Source organism: Dermochelys coriacea, chromosome 15, assembly GCF_009764565.3.
Source record: "Dermochelys coriacea isolate rDerCor1 chromosome 15, rDerCor1.pri.v4, whole genome shotgun sequence".
Lineage (NCBI taxonomy): Eukaryota > Metazoa > Chordata > Testudines > Dermochelyidae > Dermochelys > Dermochelys coriacea.
The window spans coordinates 14,160,065-14,177,627 of NC_050082.1; the positions used below are offsets into that span (position 1 = coordinate 14,160,065).

Genomic DNA, 17,563 nt, shown 5'->3' on the forward strand with positions numbered 1-17,563 from the left:
CAGACCCGATTGTTTTGTTGGCATTCCAACCACCTCGACCCTAAGTTTTGTTGGATCCCCAGGTGCCAGCCATAGCCAGACGACCTCGAACCCCAAAAGGGACCGCTCCTCCCTATTCTGAAGAAATCTACACTTATTCTTTGGACTCCACACTGGGGGAGGAGGAGACTTCCCCCGTGCAGGAAACCTCTCCCCAGAATATTGCTACCATCCCTCTACCCACTGTACTAGACCCTATAGAGGAAGGAGAAATAATGGAGGAACCTCTGGATATTTTCCCTCCATATTTCATCGTCCTCTCCAGATGAAGAAGCTATTTCAGAGTCAACGTCTGAGGACTGTAAGATCTTCCAGGACTCGGGAGGAGGGTAGTTACTTCTGTAGTAATGCAGGTGGTACTTGTGTAAGGAAAACCCACGCGCGCTCTGTGGTATTTTACAGACTCCTGTCCCGGGAAGGGTTGCCTTGCCCATCAATGAAGCCTTGCTGGAGCCAATGAAAACCCTTGTGACAGACCCTAACCTCTACACCAGCAGTTCTGAACAGGGGGTCCACAAAGCAGGGCCAGCATTAGACTGGCTGGGGCCCAGGGCAGAAAGCTCAGAGCCCCAGCATCCTGGGGGGGAGAAGCCCTGGTGCCCCACTGAAGCCCTGAGCACCCCCTTCCCCTGTGCTGCGCCCTGCAGTTTTTATATCATATTGGGGAGGGGGGCCTCAGAAAGAAAAAGGTTAAGAAGCCCTGCTGTATACCATCTGTGGCCAAGTGAGTGGACAGATGATATAAAATCCCTCAACAAGATTTTGATTATTTTTTTTTTAACCGACCCAGTTCCCAATTCCTTGTGGTCATCTGCTAATGAGCAGTCTTGTCAGTCTTATCCTAAAGCCACTCCTGAAGACCAGGAATTCAAGAGACTGGATTTATGTGGTCGAAAGGCTTATGCCATCATTGCTCTTCCAAAAAAGGGTGGCTAACTATCAGGCTCTTATCTAAATACATTTTTGTTCTGCAGTTTCTAAGTTTGCTGACAAGTTGCCAGAGGAATATAAGGGACGGTTTGACACTTTAGTTTGAGGCCACTTCACGGCCTGAACATCCCTTCAAGCAGCTGTTGACGCTGCTGCTATGAATTCATGGTCAGTGGCCACTGTGATTTCCATTAGGTGTTCTTCCTGGCTGCAGTCTTCTGGCATTGCAAAGAAGTTGCAAAATGCAACAGAAGATTTACTCCTCAAAGGATCTTAAACTATCTCCCAACAAAACGGACCATGCTGTGCGCACCCTGAGAGACTCTTGTGCAACAGTGGTGGTAGCTGCTTACCAGTGCCGTTTAACCATTCAGAAATTTCCTTACCGGGATGATTGGCTACTTTGTGGAACATTTAGTGACCAGGTCCAAAACAGCATCCCTGTCATCAGACAGTTGTTCTTTCGTCTGGGCCTGAAAAAAAAAAAGGACAAATTACAATTACAATCAACACAGTGTATAACCTTCATGGGTACAGACCTTGATGCCATCACCTCCCCCCGGCTAACCTTCTTAGGGGAGAGCTTTCGCTCTGTAGCCTTTCTTGAAAGCTCCAACATCATCCGCTTGTGCCTGCCTACAGCTCCTGGGCCACATGACCTCACTTTTCCTTTTCCATGTGAGGAAACTTCACATGTCAGACTTCAGCTTCGCTGTCTGCAGTGCTGGCTCCATTCAGTGTATCATCCTTCTAGTCACCCTTTGACCACGCAGATTTGTGTACCTGCTCAAGTGCTTCAGATTCTGAATTGGTGGTTAGATCCACAGAATGTGTGCAAAGGAGTTTCGTCTCTGTCCCCAGAACCAATTATGGCTCTGGTAATGAATGGATCTACCAAAGACTGGGAGACCCATCTCAGTCAGCTTCAGGCACAAGCTCTTTGGTCACCCCAGGAAGTTTCTTTTCATTTAAATGTACTGGAACTCAGAGCTGTTCATCAAGCCTGTGAGATGTTTGTCCACCATCAAGACACAGGTGATCAAAGTTTTTTGTGGACAATGCCGCCATGTTTTATCTGAACAAGCAGAAAGGTGCAAGATCATCTCTGCTATGACAGGATGCCATCCTCCTATGGAATCTGTGTATAAGAAACTGCGTTTCCCTGAATCTGTTCTCCTTCTAGGAGTGAGAGAAACAACTGTGGATTCCCTCATCAGGGATTTCATAGTCCAACACAAGTGGTCAGTCAAAGGACATTCTCCTCTAGATTTTCCCCCCGTGAGTACCCAGTAATAGACTTTTACACCACCAACCTGAACAATAGATGGAGGAGATTTTGCCCCACGGCGGGCCACAGCCTGGGCTCCATCAAAGAGGCTTTCCTTCTCCCTCGGTCCAGTCCATTTCTATATGCTTTCCTCCTGGTTCCTCTCTTTCCAGGGATACTCAGGAAGCTGAAAAGAGACAAATCAACATTAATCCTCCTGCCACTGGCATGGCCCTGGATCTACATCACCTCTCCATCTGGTCACTGATAACTTTTCCTCTAGTCGAGGATCTCCTGTCTCAGAACCAGGGCAGGTCTCTTCATCCCAACCTCCAGTCTCTCCACTTCACAACATGGATGATCTCTGGTTAAATTCTAATGAGAAATCATGCTTCCAAGACATTCAGGCCATCTTGGTGAACAGCAGAAAATATTCCACTACAGCCACATACATAGCAAAGTGGAAGAGATTTTTAATTTGGGCACAATCTCAACACTTACTGCTCTATCACCCAGAGGTTAGACATGCTGGACTATCTTTTGCACTTGATATCATCAGGCCTTTCTGTTAGTTCTGTGAGAGTTCTCCTGGCTTCCATATCTACATTACATCTGCCAGGGTTTTCCATTTTCTCTCACCCTCTGGTTTTGTGATACTTGAAAGGTTTACTCAACACTTTACCCTCCTGTGTCTGATTCTGGACCTATATGGGATCTCAGACTAGTCCTCTCCAAACAGATGGGATCCTCCTTTGGACTTATGGTGACAGCCTTATTACCTTTACTGTCTATGAAGACCATGTTTCTAGGTGGCAATCACTTCTGCATTCGATTTACTCGAGTGCATCGGGTGCATATATACCTTCAGAGGAATATACATCTGCATAACACATCTCTAAGAACAACATTTACTTTACAGGTAAGAAACTTTTTTTTATATCCTATACAGTAATCACATCCACACTAGGGGATGCTTCACCTATATCTATCAGTATAAAATCATTCCACCCCCCCCCACCACCGGCGCAACCAACATACTTAAAATGCTACAAAAACTGTGTATAGACCAGGCCTTCGTTAGTTCCTTGAGCAAGGAAAGAAACATCAGAACTTCTGCTATTTATCTTAATCCTCTATTTAACATCCAAACCAAGAAAAAAAAATCTTTCATTAATCAAAGTTTTCAGTCTCCTGCTGTTCAGATTGAGATTTCACACATTAAGCAAAAAATAATTACAGTGAACAATGGAATATTCCAAAACCTTGGCTTCAGTTCTGTTGGTACCAACCTTTTCTATGTTTTTGGCATTTTGCTGTTAAAACAAGAGACAATTTTAAGGTGATATCACCTTTTGAACTATATGTTGTAACTCAAACTGTTTAGCCATTTGCTATGTGGAATTCCTATGAATAATCATTGTAATTTTTCTATTTACGGGAGTTGTTTCTATAAAAAAATCATTCTCCTTATCTTGCTCTGAAAAAAAAATTGAACTTTGACCATGTTTTTTTAAAAAAATGCCAGAATTTAATCTTTATCATTATATAATACCTCTAACCCAAAGCTTTCCCTCCCCCTCTTTCCCCATACAACCACAATTCCTGCACGGTAGGACATATGTAATATTTTCACATCCTTCACCTTTCCCCAGTTGCAATACTTAAAAGTTTACCCTATGGCTTATGTGGATGGATTGTGGAAACTCCTGGGATGTTCAGAAATGTTTTGTCATCTTATATGTGCAACACTGTCTGAGCCAAGGTTCTGCAGAAGGGGCTGAAATGTTTTTCATGGGGTGGGTGAAATCAGCAGTCTTATCAGAGATTGTGCATCCCCTCTAGTTTTCCCCATGTTAAGCCTTATTACTCTTCCTGCCTCAAATCACGGCTGTGATCATCCGTGGCTGAACAGAACTCTGGAGCTTATAAATTCATTGTTTTATCAACCAGAGTCGCTGTTAAGTGTTGCAAAGTACTTGCTTCCCCTTGTGCTGAATGGGAACCTGGATTGAGAATTCAAGAATCTTGGTTTAGAGTGTATGTATTTGGCATACAGGGAGATTTCCTGTTTTGTCTGGGCAGCTTCACATTAATCATGTTAAGTTGTTCTATAGAGCTTTTCTATGACTGCCAGGGAAAGGCCATTTATAATTGCACACAGTTTTGGAATTGTATAAACTACAAGCACTGAGAAGGGCTGCAGGCCTTTGAGAGGGCTTTGAATCCAAGGATTTCCTGGGCAGTTCTGAAAAGGACTTGGAGCCTGCGCATATAAGAAGCTGTTCCTCCTGTGATCATGTATTGTGGGCATGTAGCTCAGCCACTTAAGGATCTGTTTTATATCTTATGCTTGGCAAACATGCAGTGCATTTGCCATCAGATCGCTAGAGTGCTAGCTTCACCCGCCCACACAAACTTAGAAAATAAAATTATACTCCAGGTGGCCTTTCAACTGGGGAGAGAAGGGAAATAGACTACTAAGGCTTGTTGCCAGCTACTATACAGTATGTGACTACCTTTCCTATCCAGTGTTCTGCACAGAGGTAAGAAAAGAGTTTTTAAAAAGGAAAAGGTTCAGACTTGATACTGAATTAGTGTGTATAAAGCTGCAGCAATGTAGTAAGAGATTGCTTGTTTCACGTTTAAACAAACGAAACATTTCTTCCTAGAATAACGGCAGACTTCAGTAAGTAAAATAAATTGTCTTTCTTCCCAGGCCATTTCCTAAAGGAGATGAAAGAAAGAAAGCTTGTTTGAGTGCTCTGTCTGAGGTGAAAGTGCAGCCTGGTAAGAAGTGGTCTAATCGTATTGTACGTTCCTTTTGCATTTAGCATGAATACTGTACTTTGTAGGGGTGATTCATGGGAATTTCATAACAATTGGTCTCTTCTCTGCCTTTTTTTTTTTTTTTTTTTTTTAATATTTTTGCTGCCTGGGGCTAAGAAGTGACTTGTTCTGTTGTTGTTCCTTGTCAAGCTAAGCATGAACATGGTAGCACAAATATTTGTATAGTACCAACATGGCATATTTGTATAGTACCAACATTGTGCAGGGGATGTCACAATCCAGATATGAAGATCCCTGCCCCAAAGAGCATGAAGGGAGCAGTACAATTGAAGAGCGAGGTTAAGAAAACCTTTTGCTTTGTGTCGCATGTTTTTGGTACATGATAGGCGGGCAGGCTATGCATGTGAAGAAATAAGTTTTCAGGGATGAGACACATCCATCTAACTGCCCTTCCCTCTCAGTGCCCTCTGTCCCTATCCCATACTTAGAAAGTCTCTACTGCTCCAAGACACTTCCCCCCCCCGAATGTGACCTTTAAAACTTATTAGGGATTTTTGAGGGATAAGTTTTATCTGTGCCTTTCTGTAATCTGTTTTCTCTGGCAATTAATGACCAATCTAAAAGGTATCCTGCATCCTTTACAGACTGCAGGCTACAGCCTATAAACTATCTTATGGTAGTAGACAGTAATGTATCCATTTCTAACTTCAATATAGATTTTAAAATTACATGAATCAATGTATTATCAAACTTCTAGAACTTCGCTCTGTCATGCTAGCTGGTGAATTCACTTCATGTCTATCAAGTTCTCTTCTCCCCTTTTGTAGGCTGTTACTTGCCCAGCAATCCTGAAGCGATTGTTTTGGATATTGACTACAAGTCTGGAACTCCTATGCAGAGGTAATTTGCAGTGTTGTTGTAGCCTTGTTGGTCCCAAGATATGAAAGAGACAAGGGTACGTGAGGTAATATCTTTTATTGGACCAACTTTTTTGCTAGTTGAAGGTACAAGCTTTCATGCTACACAGAGCTCTTCTTCTGGTCTGGGAAAGGAAGCAGTGTGTCAGAAGAGTAGCTCATGCTTGTACCTACTACCAACAGAAGTTAGTCCAATAAAAGATATTACTTCATCTATCTTGTCTCTTTCCTGTGCAGAGGCAACATCATGTTGTTTTGTATCTCAGATAATCTTAGTTATAATATTTAGGTCTTTTCTAGGATGTTTTGTTGGTTGGATACCTCAAACTCAACTTCCTTATGTGTGTGTTTGTACTTTCAGTGCTGCAAAAGCACCATACTTGGCCAAGTTCAAGGTTAAATGGTGTGGAGTCAGTGAACTTGAAAAAGAAGGTCAGTTCTTAATCATTTATACTACTAATTAACAGTCAGTGACTCATTGCAGTTTCATGCTTTTGGTGAATGGTATCATTCCAGTAAAATTGGGTTCAAATTTTAACATAAGTCATGATAATTCAACCCAGAAATTAAATTCTGTAAATTGTGCGGGGAAAATAAGCTTGTTGCTTGAGTTTTAAGAGGCAAATCAGATCTTGTAAAAACAGAGCAGATATTTGTGTACTAAAGAAATTTTGCCAATGACTTTAAATCCAGCATGTAAATTAGGTATATTTGGGTAGTTTAGAAAACAAGGAAACTCAGGTTAACGCGACTGTGTAATGCTTTTTTAAATCATAAATTTCAGAAGGATTTTTAGCTCCTGGGCTTGATTTGTACATGTACTTTTCCGGCAGACCATGAGGACTATTTTGGAATCTAATTTGTATGTATAAATGCCACCTGTACTGCAGGAAACGTAACGTCTTCTGGAATTCAGTGTTAGTCAGTGCAATTCACCCTGCAATGCAGAAAATCTCCTGTAGACAAGTGAAGGGTTAAGTTTCCAGTACTGTCATTTCTTGTGATTCAAGGCTGCTAATTAAGCTCCATGTTCAAGTTTTGCTTTGTGCTGTGTTTGCAGGTCTGCGTTGTCGCTCTGACTCCATAGACGAAAGTGGAGAAGAAGGGGTTGACCGTAAGAAAATCTGTTGGCAAGCAGCTATCTTTAAAGTGGGCGATGACTGCAGACAGGTAAAAAGTTTCTATAGTAATTGAAAATTGATTGACAGAGGTTGTGTTTTAAAGGGGAGTAAGAATCACACTGGACTACCCTTCTCTCTGGAGCTCTTGGGGACAATGTTTAGCTTATTACAGAGACATAGTGAAAGGGGAGAACTACATTACCCACTCCTGGAAAAGTGGTGAAAGAAAATCTCATACGTTCAAGACACAGCTTTACCCAGTGCCAAAAATGCCTGTTAAAGCCTCACACGCCAAATAGCAAACTTTATTTTAAAAAAAAGTGTAGCTAATGGTAGTTCAGCAGTGGCTTCCAAAGTGATGTGTATTATGGATTCAAACCTGTTTCTTTTTAACTGAGAGAGGGAATATTGGCTACTATGTTGGAGTTACTCCTACTCCTCTTCTCAAGGAATGCCAAGGATTTTCATATCCATCAGAGGCAAGCAGATAAGTCTTCAGTGTTAACACCTTATCTGAATGACATCTGTGTACATTGACTTCCTGCCCACCCAAACTACATTTTCCATCTGTTTTTCCTCTATAGATATAGTGAGTGCAACACTAAGTACACATCTGCTAACTTTCTGTGGGGTGTATGTTTGTTGTTCTTCAGCCTACTTTCATAACCAGTTGGATCTTGTTGCATGACCTCTCTAATACTTATCCCCCCTTTTGTTGTTAAACAGGACATGTTAGCTTTACAAATCATTGATCTCTTCAAGAATATATTTCAGCTGGTAGGCCTGGACCTGTTTGTGTTCCCCTATAGAGTGGTGGCCACAGCCCCAGGGGTAAGTGGATGATAAACTATTCAGATTGTGAACAGAATTAAGCACTGTTAAAAGGGACATCTCTCTGTCAGCCCATATTCCTCTAGAGCAGGGAATTTTTATCCCCAGATCACCTTCCCCTAAGCTTCTGACTGGGCACTTGCTACCTGTGACACTCCTACCCCCTCTCCCTTGAGAATATGTTGTGTGAGTAGCAGAAAGTGCCAGAGAGAAGTACCTCTGGGAAGCAGTGATGAATCTCCTCTTCAGTTAGTTATAGGAAAGGTGGAAAGTTTGGGACATTCTTTTTAATGAATAAATGGGAAATGTATATTCAGTGTTCTATACATTTTTACCCATATGTCCCATGGGATCTGTATAGCTGCCATCAGCCATGAGAAATGTATGTTGGGAACGTGCTTTGCAGTCTTGTTTGTCTTCCCCTTTAGTGTGGTGTTATTGAATGCATTCCTGACTGCACCTCCCGTGACCAGCTGGGCAGGCAGACAGACTTCGGAATGTATGATTACTTTACAAGGCAATATGGAGACGAGTCAACCCTTGCTTTCCAAAAGGTAACATACCAACTGGCCAGACATAGCAAAATATTGACTTGAGAAGCATTCCTGGCTATAAGAAATACCGTGACACTATACTGTATAATTATTACCATAATACTGTACCTGGTGTCAGATGCAGATAATCCTGTGAGCAGGCTATGCACAGAAGCTGTTGCAGGACTGGAGAATGTCATTCATTTAAAATTAGTGTAAACATGAATGGAAGAAATTCTTTATCAGATTATATCTGCTCTTGGGATGGTGTAGCATACTAGCCCTCCTCTTCTGAATTTGTTCTAATTTCTCATTTATGCAGGCTCGATATAATTTCATCCGCAGTATGGCTGCCTATAGCCTCCTGCTGTTTCTGCTCCAGATTAAAGACAGACACAATGGCAACATCATGCTGGACAAAAAGGGGCACATCATTCATATTGGTCAGTTGTGTCCCCTTGGCCTTCTGTATGTCTCTGCCATTTCATTCTGCTGCAAGATATTGTTTAAAAAAATGAAAAAGCCAGTTCTACTCCTTTGAAGTCATTCTCTGTTCAGTGATTTCAAGATTTCCAAAAGGATGGGAAGATTTCCTGAGGTGTGAAAGAAGTGTGCATTTCCGTACAGTATGTGTGATTGTGTGCTGCTTTGTTATCCAGACTTGCAAATTTCTACCTGCTTTAAGCAAGAACTTGTTTGGTTTTTTACTTTTAGCTAGTGAAGTATCATTGATTTCTTTCATAACTGTATGGGTGCATTTTAGATTTTATGCTTTAGCTGGTAAGTTTACATAACCAAGGCTGTTTAACCTCTGCACAGAATTTGCATTTATGGAAATCGACTAATACGTCAGTGAGAAGCTTACTTATGTAGTGAGTTGTGAAACACCTCACATTAAGTTTCATCTTTACTTTTGTATTTGTGCACTCCAAGTTCATCTGCAAACACACTTCAGAGGAGGGCAATAGAAGTGCGTACAATATGTAGTCATAATGTGAGGTCTGGGGCTCACCTCTGTTATCCCTTTCAGCTGTTACCCTCACTGGTAGGGGAACCAGATTGGAGCAGCTCTATGACTGGTATCCTCATGGGCTGAGAAACCATGGATTTTTGTGCTATACTTTGGGGACAGTACCAGGAAGGACAAAGAGTATTTCCGGGAGAGGTGGGATACTGAGGGGAATTTTGCGCTAATTAGAGATTCTGGGGGGTCTTGAAGGTAGCCCTTAGAGGTGTGCATTACATAGTCTAGCCTGGAGGGATGGAAGTGGTTTGAGGTCTGCATGGGAGAGGAATGGTCACAGTTTCTGGTCAAATATGGTAATGAAAGGGACACAATCTGTCACCACTAGCTAGGCTATTGTCACATAAGGCTTGAAACCATAGAGAAACTCAAGGCTGTACAGAAGACAGCCGGCCCTTCTTTAGTGGGTGAGCCACGATAGGCTGACTCCATTTACTCATAAGTCTCCACATGGATTCCTGGTCTCTCTTTGGATGTAATTAAGCATTTAGTTTCTACAGCGATTAGTGCCCTATTAACCAATACAGTACATTCACTGGTTTATTATATGTTTGTGTATGTGTGTGCAGATTTTGGTTTCATGTTTGAAAGCTCACCTGGTGGAAATCTGGGCTGGGAACCAGACATCAAGCTGACCGATGAGATGGTGATGATAATGGGAGGAAAAATGGAGGCCACCCCTTTCAAGTGGTTCATGGAGATGTGTGTCAGGGGGTACCTAGCAGTCAGGTGAGAACGCTTTGCATTTCTCCTCATTTGTTCACAGCCAGGGGTGCTTCCACTTCTAATAACTGATATTTAGTGGATAATCAGCTATTAGCTTTCTTTACTACTTAGTGCATTTGAATCTCATGCTTATCTGAAGGCCGCGTCCTGTGCAAATGGAATCATTGCTCCCCAAAATAGTGAGAACTTTCCTTAGATAATAAACATGACTCTAGAATCTGAGACCTTGCTTTGAACTATGAAGAACTGTGAAAACTCTGCCCTTGCCAATAGGCATCAACCTGTATTCAGCAGATAATGGATATGATCTAAAATCTGGGAAGGGAAGAGTACTCTATCATGGGCCTGAGCCTATCCCAGCATGCATTCCTCTTCTCTAACAATGCCAGAGTGTGTGGCAAGATGGCTTCTTACAAAGTTTGCATTGACTTCTCATTCTGATTGAGCTTCCTGGTTTCTTGTTCATTTCATACTTGTACGTCACATGGGGGAATTCCTTCCATGCTGATCTTTAAGTTTAGCCCTTTCCTTGCTCTGCTGTACTTTGTGTGTATGGTGTTAATAATCTGGGGTATGAAGAAAACTTTTGAATTCCTCTAGAACCTCTGCCATCAGCACTGATAGGACTACCACATTGAGCTCCAGCTGATGTGATGCTCATCAGGTGGGGCTAGAACTTCCATTGTAAACCACATAAGCAGTTTGAGCCCAGCAATCCAACTTGCAGCCAGCCAGTCACAATGAAGATTTCTTAAATCTTTACTTTGGTGCTAGCACGAGTCCAGCACCATCTAACTTGGGCTAGGGAGGCAGTCTTGCTTACTGAATAGGGCATTAGGCACTAGCGGTTAAGAGAACTATATTCTGTTCCTGCTTCTGCCACTGTCTCAGGGCTTGTCTATACTTACAGCTAAATCGGCACTGCTGCGATCAATGCAGCGGTGTCGATTTAGTGGGTCTGGTGAAGATGAGCTAAATCAATGACAGAGCACTCTCCCATTGGTGTCGGTACTCGCCTTCCAGGGAGGTGAAGTTGGTGGGAGAGCGTCTCCTAAGTTATGTCGACTTGAGCTATGTAACGTAGGTAACTGTAGTAGCATAACTTAGGTTGACTTGTAGCTTTAGTATAGACCAGCCCTCACTGTGTATCTTTTGGGTAAATCATTAAAGGTATATTTTCAGGCAGGTTGAGGCCACTCTGATGAAGATTTACTCTTTAATCTCTCTTTATGTCAGATTTTTTCTGTCTAAAATGTGGCTGATATTTCCCACCTTTTGTAGAACGTGTTTGAGATGCTTCAGTGGGAAGCCCTCTGTGGATATGTCTTCAATGCTGAGTTTACTCAGGTGATTGGCACCTGGTTAGCCTACCCCAAGCCTGAGCAGCTGCACTGCAAAGCCCGTGCCAAGTTACTGTGTCCTCACTCGTGCTGCACTCACTCGTGGGTGTCACTAGGACTTCTGGTGGCATATTGTGTTGTTTTCTGTGCTACACTAAGTGGAGCCAATTCTTATTCATTTAATTGTGGGGAAACTTGTCTGCCTTCTAGGCGCATTGGGGGAATTGAGGGAAGGCACTGGAGGATCATCAGCACTTGAGTGATTTAACCTGCGTCCTAATTGCAAAGTGGGAAGGTTACCAGCCAAAGTGAAAGCCAACCCGAGGATTAGTCTGTCGTCCCAGGTTAGCCAGGTAGCCTGGTTTGAAAGCACCACCCCACTTGGGTGAGAATGTTTCATGTTTGGACAGGAAGCGGGTTGGGGCAACACCCAAGTAAAATAGCCTAAGTTAACTATGCAGTGAAGATGTACTCTGTAAGTGCTAAGTATTATTGACGCTAACTTAAAAAAATCAAAGCTTCCTCAGTTAGTAGCCCAACCTGTGTCCATCTGGGAGCACTCGTCATGTCAGCAGAGTTCAATGTGTTAATTTTGGCCTGGGAAGGGTCTTAAACTGAGGCAAAAATATCTGAATGTTGGGAGTATTCACATAGTGGATGGTGAGTAGGGTTGCCAACCCCCCAGGATTGTTCTGGAGTCTCCAGGAATTAAAGATACATCTTTAATTAAAGATTATGTCATATGATGAAACCTCCAGGAATACCTCCAACCAAAATGGCAAACCTAATGGTGGGGGGTAAATAATGGTTTAGGCGTAGAGGGCTACATGGAGGTGTTAGGAAATAGTACCGAGCTAATGGATTTCCCATGTTGTTGGCTTAAGAGCAGTGTGCTGTTGGATCCAGCTGATTACGTTTTTACTATTGCCAAATGAATGGTACTTTGCCGAAATACTGTTTAGTACCATTCTCCCCGAGATTGTTATCCATCTCCCACCATTCTGCTTATCTGGCTGCCAAACACAGGGGAGCGAAATTGCCTTTGTCGCAGTAATTTAATTAGGGCGACAGACTGTGAACAGCAGTACAGCTCCATCAGCAAACATAAGAGGATTAAACTGTGTAGATTTAATTACAGTAAAAGGTGTGATCCAGTCCCCAGCTGAATTCCTCAGTTTATGGTCTGTACCCAGCAAAGACAGAAAAAGTTTGAGAACTCTAATTACCTTTTGCCATCTCTCTTTCTCTCTCTCTTTCTCTCTAGACCCTACATGGATGCTGTAGTCTCTCTGGTTACCTTGATGTTGGATACAGGGCTCCCCTGTTTCCGAGGGCAGACAATCAAGTTGTTGAAGTAAGTCATACAGATATCTGTTAACCCTTTCCTTATTTTTTCACCATAGGAGCATTGCCTCTACTGTTTGTCTTAATGTAGCAGCAGGTGTAGTTTGACCCTAGCCAAATATGGCCTAATAAATGTTTTGAAGGAGAATCTGATTGTTTTATAGCGTCTCTCATGCAATAGGGATTTCAAAGCACTGTGCGCAAACTGAGTTGAATTCAGCTAGTGCTGTGACTGTGCAGGTAAATAGAGTAGTTTTTAACTGTTCAGCATCGGTGCCCACTCCGTGGGTGCTCCGGGCTGGAGCACCCATTGGGAAAAAAATAGTGTGAGCTCAGCACCCATTGGTGGCCCTGCCAATCAGCTCCTCCCCCACCCTCACTGCAGTGCTTCCTGCCCACTGGTGGGCCCCAGCGATCAGCTACTCCCCTCCCCACCAGCACCTCCCGCCCACTGGTGATGAGCTGTTCAGCTGTGTGCAGGAGGCCAGGGAGGTTAGGGAAGGAGCAGGGGCAGGAATAGGTGGAGCAAGAACGGATGTGCTTGGGGGCGGAGGTGGGTCCCTGGGGGAAGGTGTGGAGTGGTGGCGGGGCCTGGGGTGGAGCCGTGGTTGAGCACTCCTGGAAAAATTAGAAAGTCAACACCTCCGCTGCTCAGCATTGGCAAACACATAACCATACAGGAGAGAACCTGTTTGAAAAAAAGGGATGTTGTCCAGGATCTAAGATGATCCTCTGCACTCTTCTCGATGCCATTGAGATCTTTAACGTTCACCAGGACAGGCACCAAGGATCTAAATGTGTCATTCTTGCAGTACAGCACTCCCCTAATACTGCATTGCAACATCAGTAGTTTGGTGTACGTCCAGCTCCTGGTGTGGCACTTAAATCAAACCCACAACCTTCTGACTCTTGCGTTACCTCTGCAGTCACCATTTCCTACAGTCATTCATTCATTCCATGTGGTGGGGAGGAGACCGTCTGAGCCCCAACTTACACTATCTCCAAAGTATAGATGTTTGAAGGGCAGGAGCTGCAAGAGAAAAGGAGTTCGGTTATGTCTCTCCTCTTCCTAGAGTTCTTGCTGGAAATCCAGCCACAGTTTTACAGTATTGATCTCTTCTCTTGTGAGTACCAATACTCAGGTGATTCTTCAAGTGTCAGTGTCTGTGGAATACACTGGGTGCTAATAATTACTACAGGAGAAAAGCTATACAGAACTAATATGCAACTCTTCGTTTTTTTCCACTGTAAGAACCAGAGGAGCACAGCTAATGTGTGCTTTTTCCTCCCCCACATACAGGCATAGATTCAGCCCCAACATGACTGAGCGGGAGGCAGCAAACTTCATCATTAAGATCATTCAGAGCTGCTTCCTCAGTAACAGGTTTGGCATCTTCTGTCTGTCTTCTCCTGGTCTCTTCCCTAGCCTGGACACTAGTTGGTTAGCTTTTGAGGGGGTTAAAGATCTTGTTGTGCCATAGGTGGCATAAAGTTGGGTAGTTGTTGACCTCATGGTAATGCAAGATAGCGGCCCCAGCTTGTGACCATACTGTACCTTGCCATATATTCCCTTTTGTGGGAGCAGAGTATTGCTAAGCTGAGGCAGCAGTTTCTGTTGCTTGGTCTAAAGAACATGGGATTTTCCATGCCATCGTAGACAACGGCCTAATCAAGTTCAGCATTTTGCCTCCAGCAGTGACTTATGCCTGATGGCTTCCCAAAGCAGCCCAGCACCCCGGCCCTAATATTGCACCTAGCTAATTGTGCCATCCTGTTTGCGGGTTTCTGAATTATGCAGGGATAACGTTGCCAAAGAACGGTATTGGCTGGCAACAGGGATCTCTTGCCTACTTTTCTGAATGAAGAGAGATTGTGACCTTCGTGCACGTTGCCTTTTAGAAAGCAGGGAGTATATACGCAGAGGAAGCTGCATGTGCAGCCTACTGGACTGAGCATGAGGCTTAGGGACAAGAATGCTGGGATTTACAATAATTTTTGCAACCGATTTGCTGTGTTGCCTTGCCCAGTCACTTAATCTCTGCAGAACAGGGAGGGTAGAACCTGCTGTCAGCACAGCAGTTTGAAGATGTAAAGCACTATATAAGTGCTAAATTATTATTTGTGGAGAAAAGTATAACCTACCCTCCTCTGTGATGACCGTTCTCTTTCCAAGCAAACTTGTCTTCATACCTGTGTATCACATTGATGCCTTAATCATCCAACTGCTTGACATGACATTGCATAATGCACAGTGGTTCAGAAAAAGAACAGCACCTTGGGGAGCAAAGACAGCAGTATGGCAGCTTGGCTTGCCCAAGCCAGTCTGGGTGGGCTTCTTTCTCTTGGGATATAGTATTTAGTGAACTGAATAAAGCACTACATTGGCTTCACAATAAGTCCAAATAAACCTTGCTAGCTAATTACCTAGTAGTAACTGTGTTCATGCCTCCTGATACATAAATAGTTTTACAGTGTCCTATGAAAGATTGAAAGAGAAAATGAAATTAAATGCAAAACATATATTTTAATATTAGGTTTAGCTCCTGTTGTAAAAGCTGACATTGTCATTTACTCACCCTTGTCTGCCTCAGCTCCTTCTACGATGGCATAAGATACAAGATCATGTTAGTTTCATCTGTGTCACAGACACAAAAGTAATATTTAGGTTTGCTTGTTAATATTTCCACTACTGCTACTCTCGTTACTTCTATTTCCATTGTTGTTCCTCTTCTGTTTTAGGTTACTTGGATTTTCATATGATCCTGCCCTTGTGCAGTACTCTGAATACTACTTAAGTGAATTATGTATTTCTTTCCCCTAAACAGAAGAGTTGATTCGATCTAATCTGCCTAAGGTGCCTCTTGCAAGTCTAAGCACTGCAAATTTGTTTGCTGCTATTGCATAAAATAGTAAAATAACTGCAGACTTTGTCCCTTTTTTCTTGCCTTAGTAAAGTACAAAGAAGTTATTCTCTTTAGCCTAGCAATAGTGGAAGGTTAGTCAGAGCCATGCTTAGCCAGTCCAGTTAGTGAGGATGTAACTTTTTTTTTTTTTTTTAAGTAAAAGTACTTGTGGCACCTTAGAGACTAACAAAGTTATTTGAGCATAAGCTTTCGTGAGCTACAGCTCACTTCACCGGATGCGTCCGATGAAGTGAGCTGTAGCTCACGAAAGCTTATGCTCAAATAAATTTGTTAGTCTCCAAGGTGCCACAAGTACTCCTTTTTTCTTTTTTGTGAATACAGACTAACACGGTTGCTACTCTGAAACTTTTACTAAGTTATAAATCAGTCTCTCCTTTTGATGTTGCTGCATCAGTCCTAGTGTCAGTGACAAAGCGTCTCTCAGGTTAGCCTTGTAGTCACTAACGTGCCCAACTGAAATATAGTACTGTAGCATAGTTTCCACTTAATGGAATTCAGCTCAGGATTAAGAACTGGAGAGGGAAGTAGTATGAATTTATTTTTTAACAAAGGACCTGCTGATTTAATCATGAAATTATTGAATGATTTCTCTATGTACTCTCAGCTGACTGGCGTCAGGGCCAAATGAGCTCTGCTAGTCTAAACTGGAGCAGACTCATGCGTTACTCATCATGACGCTGCTTTCACAGTGCCTTCAAAGTGGAGATTTAAGTTTGATTACAGGTTATCATCCGTGCGTCTTCATTTCTTTAAGATTTCATTTTTGCAGTTGATCTGCTGATGCATTTCTATAGCCCCTCATTCACCTATGATTCTTCTATTGTTTTGTAGGAGTAGGACATATGACATGATCCAGTACTACCAGAATGATATCCCATACTGAGAGATGAGGAAGATTAGTCTGGGGAAAATGATACTCGTCACATCCCAATGCCTTTTCTCCAGACTAGTAATAGGAACTGTTCAATCATGCTTCACTGTCTCCAGTCTCTCGTGTGCATGTACACATTTTCCTGGACCGTGCAACAATCAACAAATCCAATTAATTCCTCTCTCCACTGGGATGTATATTTTTTTTTCTGTGGTTTTCTTGGAGTTGGCTGCAATCATAAATGAACATCCTCCTCTGGTTATGAATGTGTAAATTCTCAGAGGTAAACCTGGGACGTACAGGAGTTTTTGTGCAATGCAAGGATTTTATAGTGAGTTTAAAAACCCTTAACACACCATCCAGTAGAATCCCCTGAAAGTGAAGGGTTTGAAGTTGGAGCAATGAAGAAGTATTGATTTGCTCTAATTATACTGTAGAAAAGTAATGATGATCGCCCAAGGTGGTGATGTCTCTGCATCTGTGTTAAGACTTTGCACTGTGGTCCCTGCTACATGGTCAGTATTTCATATGTACATGAAGAATGTATTTCTGTTCCCTTTTGTGTGTTTAAAAAAAACCAAAACTCTACTGAAGATATATTTAATCTATAAAATGTAATAAAGATCTTAGACTTTATTGTGCCTGTATTACAAATCCTTTGAAATCTACTCTTCTTTCACCCAAGGATTGTAAGTTGCTTGGGTTTGGTCCAGCACATCATTTTGCAAGTTCACGCAGTGACTAGTGTTCATGTTCATTGTGGGTTTTTTCCCCACCTATCTATAAGAGGAGTCTCAACCCTTCTTCAGCCTTGGGCATATTCACTTTTAAATGGTAGATCATTATTTCTGTAAAGGTATTTCCTGTGCAGGGTTCTTGCACCTGGATTCAACTCTGTAGATTGACATA

General features: G+C 42.6%; 1 protein-coding gene across 6 annotated transcripts in view; it reads left to right on the forward strand.

Moving 5' to 3' along the window:
* The window catches only part of PI4KA (phosphatidylinositol 4-kinase alpha), a 98,326-nt gene extending 81,036 nt beyond the window's left edge, over positions 1–17,290 (forward strand). For 3 of the 6 annotated variants that reach the window (XM_038373630.2, XM_038373631.2, XM_043497879.1), the window contains exons 45-55: positions 4,953–5,023; positions 5,851–5,923; positions 6,302–6,372; positions 7,001–7,110; positions 7,788–7,892; positions 8,321–8,446; positions 8,748–8,868; positions 10,019–10,178; positions 12,780–12,869; positions 14,160–14,243; positions 16,615–17,290. In XM_038373630.2, the coding sequence (XP_038229558.1) occupies positions 4,953–5,023; positions 5,851–5,923; positions 6,302–6,372; positions 7,001–7,110; positions 7,788–7,892; positions 8,321–8,446; positions 8,748–8,868; positions 10,019–10,178; positions 12,780–12,869; positions 14,160–14,243; positions 16,615–16,666 (1,063 nt within the window). In that variant the 3' untranslated portion in view covers positions 16,667–17,290. Of the gene's footprint in view, positions 1–1,013; positions 4,889–4,952; positions 5,024–5,850; positions 5,924–6,301; positions 6,373–7,000; positions 7,111–7,787; positions 7,893–8,320; positions 8,447–8,747; positions 8,869–10,018; positions 10,179–12,779; positions 12,870–14,159; positions 14,244–16,614 lie in introns of those variants that run through there. The other 3 variants (XM_043497880.1, XM_038373632.2, XM_043497881.1) reach the window with 2 other exon arrangements.
* Positions 17,291–17,563: the final 273 nt, after the last annotated feature.